At 30.9% G+C, this 9,309-nt stretch overlaps 1 protein-coding gene across 2 annotated transcripts; it reads left to right on the plus strand.

Annotated features, from left to right (window-relative positions):
• The first annotated feature begins 2,988 nt into the window (after nucleotides 1-2,988).
• LOC132738153 (uncharacterized) lies at nucleotides 2,989-6,749 on the plus strand. Of its 2 annotated transcripts, none has more exons than XM_060725611.1 (2): nucleotides 2,989-3,305; nucleotides 3,541-6,749. In XM_060725611.1, the coding sequence occupies exon 2, from the start codon at nucleotides 4,755-4,757 to the stop codon at nucleotides 5,628-5,630; it is 876 nt and encodes a 291-aa protein (XP_060581594.1). In that variant the 5' UTR covers nucleotides 2,989-3,305; nucleotides 3,541-4,754; the 3' UTR covers nucleotides 5,631-6,749. Both variants share the same exon structure in this region, with proteins under 2 accessions (XP_060581594.1, XP_060581595.1).
• The last annotated feature ends 2,560 nt before the right edge of the window (nucleotides 6,750-9,309 follow it).

The following is a 9,309-nucleotide window of genomic DNA, read 5'->3' on the forward strand; positions in this document are numbered from 1 at the left end:
TCTGAGGAACACAGTGGGGCGCCGCCTTGAACCGGTCAGCAGCATAATAATGACTTCTGGGGAGATTAAACCGGTTAATGGTGCACCAAACCTCGCTCTTAGCCCCACCATCTTCCTATAAACGAGAGGTGTAAATAAATTGAATCCCGCCAAGTGAAATTCTAACAGTTGTCATGTTTACAAAAGGTTAAATAAGTAAAACACTAAAATAATCATGTAGAAACATATAAAAGTAAACCCATTGACCATAACAAAAGTACCCAATGTCCTAAAGGAAGACAGAGCAACAAGAAAATCACCTACAAGGGACCGACGAAGCAAGACAGAAGACGAACATTAAGACAATTCAGTCCCAAAGGGCTTTACGAACTATCCATCAAAGACTCTCCCACTTGGTCCGCCAGATGCAATCAAAAGAGGAAAGCGTATTGTCCAACTGTAAAAGGGTTGAACACTAAACATGCAGTATATCTTAAAATAGTAGGATCATAACCTCTTTTAATAAAACGTTTAATGATTTTAGTAAAAACAGCAGAAAAAATATCATGACCCTAAATCTTTCGAAGTTTGTAAATCACATCGCCATAAAAAACCAGGCTGGCTAATCCCTTCTCGCAGAAGAGTTTTTAAATCACTATTGAATTTAGAAATTAAATCAAAGTTACGAGTGTAAAATTTAGTAAAATATTTCCGTAATTTATGATAGCGGTAGCCCTGTTTTAGAAGCTTGCTGGTAATAAAAATATTCCGCTCGTTGAAATCCTTTACGTTGCTACAAGCTCTAGCGAATCTAATTAACTGAGAAACATAAACCCCGTAAGATGTTGGGGTACGTCTCCATCTAAATGTGGATAATTTACTATACAAAAGTCAAAGTCATCTCTTTTATCATAGATTTTCGTGTGAATAGAAGAATTGTTGATAGTAATATGAAGATCCAAAAATGATGTACTTAAATTTCAAGAGTTCGTTTTATTAAGTTGTAGTTCATGCGGATAAATGTCAGACACCATTTGATTAAAATATCTAAATTAAAAATATCATTAAGGTATCTGGAAGTATTATTAAATGCGACTATAACATCTTGTTGTTTATCTTCAGAGAGACTCAACATAAAGTCTCTTTCATAGCAGTACAAAAACAAATCGGCGACCAGGGGTGCAGAACTAGTGCCCATAGGAATTCCTATGATCTGTTTAAATAGGGTATTACCAAACCTGACATAAATGTTGTCTAAAAGAAAAGAGAGTGCTCTACAAACTTCGTCACAGGTCCACATAGTATAATGTTTAACAATACCGTTAGTAAAAAAAGCTTTGTTAGAATTACATGCTAGAAAGGTAACTTTTTCCGGTGCAGAAGTTTTCTGAATTAGGGAAATTAGTTTATCATTGATTAATTGATGTGGCAAAGTTGTATAAAGTGTAGAAAAATCGTATGTACTGACAGTTGAAGCTTGAAAGTTGAAAGAGATGTTTGCCTGTGTTTTCATAGACTTTTTCAAAATATCTAATTACATGTGTTTTAATAGCAGTCAAACATAAAGTAAAATAGAAAGTTTACTTGTAGTGCAAGATATAGAATTAGCAATGAATCTGGCATTGTTAGGTATTTGTTATGTAATTTAGGAATCCAATACATAATAGGAAGTTTGAGTTCTTTTTCATTAATTTTGGACTTTAAGATTGGAAATATTAGTAATATGATTGTTAATAAAGTCTCTTTCGGAGGCAGAGGTTTTAGAATACGCATAAGTACTATTTAGTTTCTTATGCAAATCGTTAATGTAATGGATTCGTCATACAATTATACTATTATTAGCCGCCTTGTCCGCTGGCACCAAAACAAATTTTGAATGAAAAGCTATAATATCTTTTTTCAGATGTCTTAAAGTAAGTCTTGGTTTAGGTGGCAAAAGATGTTCATTTCCACGATAAAAATTGATACGTGAAGCAATAATTTTAAATTTTAACACAGCTTATTGTATGTTTATGACTAGATATCATCACTTGCTTAAATAATAAAAGAAAACTTCTCAAGTAGGATTAAAGTATACAGGTTACACTTAAAACTTAAAAGGTAAGGACAGTTTAGTTACTGTATTGTTACTCTTTGTTTATTTATTTTACAGTTAGATTTTGTTGACAATTTCAGATCATCACAGTATTCTTGTTCGGATAATAAAATAGATAACACATGGGTTTGTGGGTAACAGTAAAAATATCATCCCGAGGAAACGCCGAGGGTAACAGTATTTTTTACGAGGGATGATATTTTTACTGTTACTTACAAACCCATGTGTTATTTATATAATATTACGTAGCCAATTCAGTGTACATCTAGTAAAGTTATTTACAATTAAAGCTTTAAAGACTTGTAAAGATGATGCGAAACATTCTTAAATTTAATCCGGTTCATCTGATAAAAGTTCCAAATAAAATATATGTATAAGCATGTTTTCTATATAAAACACAGCTTATTGTATGTTTATGAGTAGATATCATCACTTGCTTTAAGAATAAAAGAAAACTTCTCAAGTAGGCCTAAAGTATACAGGCTACTCTTAACACTTAAAAGGTAAGGACAGTTTAGTTACTGTATTGTTATTATTGGTTTATTTTTGTTACAGTTAGATTTTGTTGACAATTTCAGATCATCACACTATTTTTGTTCGGGATAATAAAATAAAGAACACATGGGTTTGTGAGTAACAGTAAAAATATCATCCCTCGTAAAAAATACTGTTACCCTCGGCTACGCCTCGGCAGAGTCATAGATAAATGTTATCTATGTCTCTGGCCTCGGGTAATAGTATTTTCCTCGGCTGTTACCCACAGACCGATGTGTTATTTATATGATATTATGTAACCAATTAAGTGTCCATCTAGTAAAGTTATTTATAATAAAAGCTTTGAAGACTTGTCAAAATGATGAGAAACATTCTTGAATTTAATCCGGTTTCTATGATTAAAGTTCAAAATAAAATATATGTATATGCATTTATATGTAATATAAAACCGTGGTATAAGTACGAAATAAAATGTCTGCATGTCTATATGTATAAGAAATATTTTTGAAGCCTCTATATATTTAAGCGTCAAACAATTATGATTTTATCCTATAAAATACCCACCATAGAGCGATTATTTCTTTTCAATTGTCTGTGTAAGATTCAATTTACAAATAAGGAAACAAGGATTCATATTTAGTACTTTGTTGCTTTATTATTTAGTACCATTCAACCTGTCTAATGAAGCATTGGAAATTCCAACTTTCGTTTTCGTATAGTACAATTTCAATATAAGGTAAATAAATAACTTTATTTGCTTTTTTTATTTTGAAATGATGAGCTTTTATAAATAGTTAAATCATTTATCAAATTTTCACTTTATAAATATATTGATTAAATGTGTCATTTCCGTGTTTTACAGGGATTCATTTCAAAGTATAAATTGTTGTTTATTTATCGTGAAATCTAATCTATTGCATTAAGAAATACAGAAAATTTTATAAAACAAATGAATTTCTGTTTTATTTTAGCATGTCGAGAATACCAGATTACGCTCACAATTTATCACTTAAAATGTCTCAAGTGATGGATATGATTGGTGTAAATGAGAAGATTGTGATGAAAAGAAGAAGATCAAACCTACTGAATGAATCAATAGTGACGGTAACTCATCAGGTACGCGGTAGAGATCTGAATGGGTTTATTTTCGGTAGTCAAATAGAAGGTACAACAACTCTAGGATTAAATTCTGACGTAGATTGTCTTATATCTAAGAACAAATTTAATGTGATACAAGATTGGAGTGAATGGGTATATGGTAAGCGTAATTTCTTAATGATACGAGATGAGTATGTCTCGCCAGGATATTGTTTGTTACAAAAATTAAGAGATGATGCTCCACTACCAGAAGTAGCTGAAGTTGATGACAATTTATATAGAGACAGAATGGGGAGAATATTGTTGCATAATACATTATTAAGTGTTGTTGGAATTAATGAATTAATGAGACACGGCCCAGCCCATTCTCGACAAGATGTTCCTGGGGTCAGTGATAATGTTTTGCCTTTCCCTGTCATTTAAGACCAGTTCAAGCACGGCATTGGTTAAATCAGCATAGAGAGGAGCATTGGCCTACAAATGATATGATACAGTACTGTAGTAACACGCGATGTTTTGTTGTTGGCGTTGGAAAAACAGGAAGTGTAAATGAAGCATTTGAATGGAGAATATCCACATCAATTGCAGAGAGATATTTAATGTTTAATCTTAATATAACACAAATCAGGTGTTTTGTTTTGATGAAAATGATTTTGAAAACATTCATTACTCAAAGATATCCTGACAGCATTTCAAGTTTCATGTGTAAAACAGTTTTGTTACATTGTATTTCATATACAAGATCTGACGCATGGAAGGAAAATACCCTCTATACTTGTCTATCATTTTGTTTATCAACACTTTACAACTGTGTTCAAAATGAATATTGCCCTCATTTCTTCATCACACAAAATAACTTGATGAGCGGGAGATTGTCTCAGGAAACTAAGCCGTTAATACTTGAAACTCTTCGATATTTAATCGAAAGTAATGGAAGTGCATTACTCGAAATTGAATGTGACAACTTTGGGTCATCTGTACAGTCAACTATTAACGGTTTTGTACCGGTACCTGCACATTTTGTACCAACACTGATTGCCGGACAGTTACTTAAAGATACAGCCCTTACTAAAAGCGTGCACTTCCAATGTCTGTTACGTGGTATGTGCAATTTATCACCAATACGATTCAAAAGCTTTTAACATTAATCTCAAATCAACATAATGAGAAGTTCTCAAACATAGATAGAAAAGCTTACTGTTTGTTAACACGATATCTATGTTGTACACTTGGGTCTATTTTAGCATCTTTAAACATTTACCATCAAGAACATTTTACATACAATAAGGCGCTTTCATTCATGTTATTAGGACTTGACTCCGATGTAGCATCTGGTAAACTGAAACTAGCATCTTTTTTCTACTGTATCGGAGATATTGAGAGGACTGAACTTATCTTGAAAAAAATTGAGGAATGTTATGATCTAAGTGTTGTTGATCCAGTGTGTGTGTGTTACGATTTCAAACACGGTGCAAGAAGAGAAAGATTTAACAGATTATGTTATGAATCAAATGAAGAATGCACACTGCTTAAACAATTAACAGCATCGTGTGTCCGTTTTATGCGATGTGAAATAAACTGTTGTCCATTTGAACTTCAACATGAAATGTTTAGATCAACACAGGAAGATCTTGCTTACAGAGGTAGCTTTGATGATTGGATGGATTTCGCTGTTGTTGACTCTCTCCCGTATCTCTATTTCTTGCAGTACAAGACATATTCCCGTCTAGGAAGACTAGATAATAATCAGAGGGCTCTCTCTAACATTGCCCGAACCATTAATGTTGAACCAAATCTCGGACACAGGGAAACAGCACTAAATATTCTAGGCCAGTGTATGGAACAAGAGAATAATCTAGAAAATGCTTTCAAATGTTATGCGCGTTCCCTTCAGATTAGAGGACGAAATAATTCGGCAAAATTCCATATTTGTAATATGTTACATAAATTGATTAATTACTAGTATTCACTTGATTTGCAAGAACTGTATAATTGCATTATCACCAATCGAAGAAAAATATACACCAGTGTTACCTTGTTCAATGGCCAGATTTATTAACGCGAACCTAGTTTTGAACATAAAAGAGATAAAGCCTTTTAAATTATTAAACAGTGTAACTTTTAAACAATGATATTAAAATGTTTTGCTATCCCTGCAGATACGAGGACGGAAAAAATTGGCAAAAAGTCATATTTGTGATCTTATCATCACAGTTTTTGATTTTAACTTTATAATATATGATTTGATTGGGAAATTATTAAAATAGTCCTAAATAAAGTAATTTCTATCGAATGAATCATTAGTATATTACAAAACGTATTTTAGTTTGAAGATATTTTTTTCTGATGTTTATCTCAAATTATCATTACGTATTTATTAATCATGAATTTAACAAGAAATGATTTTTTAAGATTTTTGTGTAACATTGCAATGTTTATTTATTTTTACATCAGATGATGGAACATAATGAGTGACTACCAAAGACCATATATAAACGCATTGAGCATGAATATATTGAGCATAATGTGTGACTTCACAATACGTTTTATGAATGTATGGAGCATAAAAACGTACTGAGGATAATAAGTGACAACATAATGTTATATATGAACGTTTGAAGCATAAATGTTTTCAGCAAAATGTTTTACTTGACAATACTTTATAATAACAAATTGAGCTTAAAAGTATTGTGACTACACAATACCACACATAAAATCATTAAATACATTGATGTCCTTGCTTTTTGCATAAAGGTATTGAGCATAATGTGTGATTATACAATACGTTATTTAAACGTATTGATCTATAAGGTATTAAGCATAATGAGTGACTACAACATACCATATATAAGCGTACTGAGCAAAAACATATTGAGCATAATGAGTGACTACACAATACCATATATAAGCGTATTAAGTAAAGCGTATTGTGACTATACACAATACCATACATAAACGCATTAATATCTTTAAATCCTTGTTGTGTGTATATTATGTGTACTGTATAGACTTTACGGTATTATATCGCTACTTGATCATATGATATAAAATGTGTTCGATTTTTTGCAATAAAATTAAAACAGTGTCATTCTTCTTGTTTAACAAATGGTATGAATAAGTGTTTATACTTAAATCGTTTGTGACAATATCATTTATTTCAAAGAACCTGTTACAGAAGAACAAAAATAACAGTACAGAAATACGTAATTTCTGTTAATGTGTCAAAAATAAAAAAGTTATGTTAAATGTTTAAAAGAATTGTGCTATAATGAACTTGAAATTACTGATCGATGAAAGATACGCATACAATTGGTTAAATTATTTTAATTTCAGTTCAATAAAATATATCCTAAATTTTTGTTTCAACACATTTGTAATATCTATGAGCATGGGAAATTAAAAATCATTAAAATATTAACAAGATTGGAAAAAGTCAATAAATATGAATCATTTAATGAATTTCCCACTTCCGTCCCCACAAACACTTTTTTTCGCAGTTTCATGACGTCTTTAAAAGTTTCAAAAGTTTATTTTAATACACATAAGTTGCAATTATCGGTGTTATCAGTTGTCTACTGAATTCTTAACGACGTCGTTATTCATAACTTGTTATATTATACATTCATGCTTATACAGATATTTCGTGCTCAGTTTTCATTTCTCAAGATATTTATTAAATACACATGTAGTATAGCGGGAAGGTAATGTAATTTAAGTACATAAAGAATTAACTAAAACGTTGTCTCCCTTTAAATCATTTTTTCAATGTGATTTTTTTGTGTGTCCTTAATTTCAGAAATTCCTACTTTCGGTTTCATGTATTTATTGAACGTATTTCCTTCCTGTCAGTAAACAAAATAAAGTAGAACAAAACAGTTCTGTCTTAACGCTTGTTATCTATAACAGATAATCCAAACATAACCTTATATTATCATACAATCTAAGATAATCATGCTTAAGGTATATTTTGCACAATATAGCTGAATTATCTATATCTCATGATATGACACCGTACCCGACGTTGAACACAAAGACACGTATAAAGAAAGAACGTAATGGCTTATTTCTTACGCATAAGTGGAAAAAAGTATAATGTTCAACCATATTAAAAATACAAATAAGATACATAGTTTTGATAATTTAATTTTATCTATATGGTTTTGTTCATTTTTATCTATTTTACCACTATTGTGTAAAACTATTTTGTCACATTTTAGTTAATACATGGAAGGAAATTACTTAACCTTCTTCCCTATCATTTTATTATCAATAATCTGCAATAATATATTAATGAATTATGTCATCTTTTTAATAAAACTAAATCATTAACTACACAAAGCCAGGACGGGATCAATCTTGAAAAATATTAACAAATGTGATTATTATAGTGCATAGTAAGTCTGAAGTTTACTTATTAAAATTCTTGTTTTATAAAAGCCGCCATCTGAGCAAAATAGGCAAAAGGATCGGATTAATCTTCAATAGGTCGCTGGTTAGATCCTCCGTGACAATTGATCCCGAAGAAAAAGTCATGTCATTGCTCTCTCACTGTTGGTTCGGCAGTTGTGAGGAAGTTGGTAATTATAAGTTTATTATCAAGACAAGCCGGTTAGGTGGACCTACCACCGAGATTTAACCAAAATTGGTATAAATTCCTAGAGAAACAAACAAACAAACACTCAAACCAGCAAAACAATTGTTTGATATAACTTCAATAGTGTACTGTTTAGATTGACAAAGGGATATTTGCTTACATATGCTAAGGCTTTTGTGTGTAATAAACTGTGTAGGATTCTCCGCATTGCCTTTTTGTTCGCAGTACAAGACATACCGTCGAGACGATGACATGATGTTGTTTTTATCTTTTAAAAATAATCAGAATCTAAATATGATGTTTGACACAAATTGGACATTTTTCATAGGTAGTATTCTTTATTTTTAAATGCTACTAGATAATACATGGTAGCGAGTTTTCGTTGGACCACATATTGAATCAATAAGGCGTCTATAAAAAAATCTTAAATGACTTTGATATCCGCTGTAAGGTATCGTATCAGAATTTGGATAGGACAATGATTATTTACATGTATTTGTAGCATACCTTTTACTTGTTTTTAAGCATAAAATAAAAGATAATTAACTTATAATTACCAATTTCCGCACAAGTGTCGAAACAAAAGTGAGAGAGCAATTACCATTCGACTCATTAAGTTCATGAGATGAAATAAAATTACAACAAACAAATTTTCTTTTATTTTATGCTTAAAAACAAGTAAAGACGAAATTTCTATAATTTTAACGTTAATATTAAAATCTGTTTTCCCCATTGAGAGCCTCATTTAGTCGAGATTTCTCATTAAAATCAAGAATTCTTGAGCTGAAAAATAAGTCCGCCAATCAACGTTAAATGACGGTTATATTTATTCATTTATTAAAAAAATATGAATGATCGCTTGTTTTGATAATAAAAACAAACAATTCTTGTAGGAGAAAAAGAAATTTATATCAGACATGGCTTTGTAAAATGTAAACGGCAGCCATTTTTTAAAGTTGTGTATTTCATGGGAGGAAAATAATTGTGTAAGATTCAGTGGGATATATTTTGGCATTTTTTAGTGATACAACCTTTTTTAAAAGAAAGA

The sequence above is a fragment of the Ruditapes philippinarum genome, unplaced genomic scaffold (genome assembly GCF_026571515.1).
Source record: "Ruditapes philippinarum isolate M1 unplaced genomic scaffold, ASM2657151v2 ctg23685_1_1_1_1, whole genome shotgun sequence".
Classification (NCBI taxonomy): Eukaryota; Metazoa; Mollusca; class Bivalvia; order Venerida; family Veneridae; genus Ruditapes; species Ruditapes philippinarum.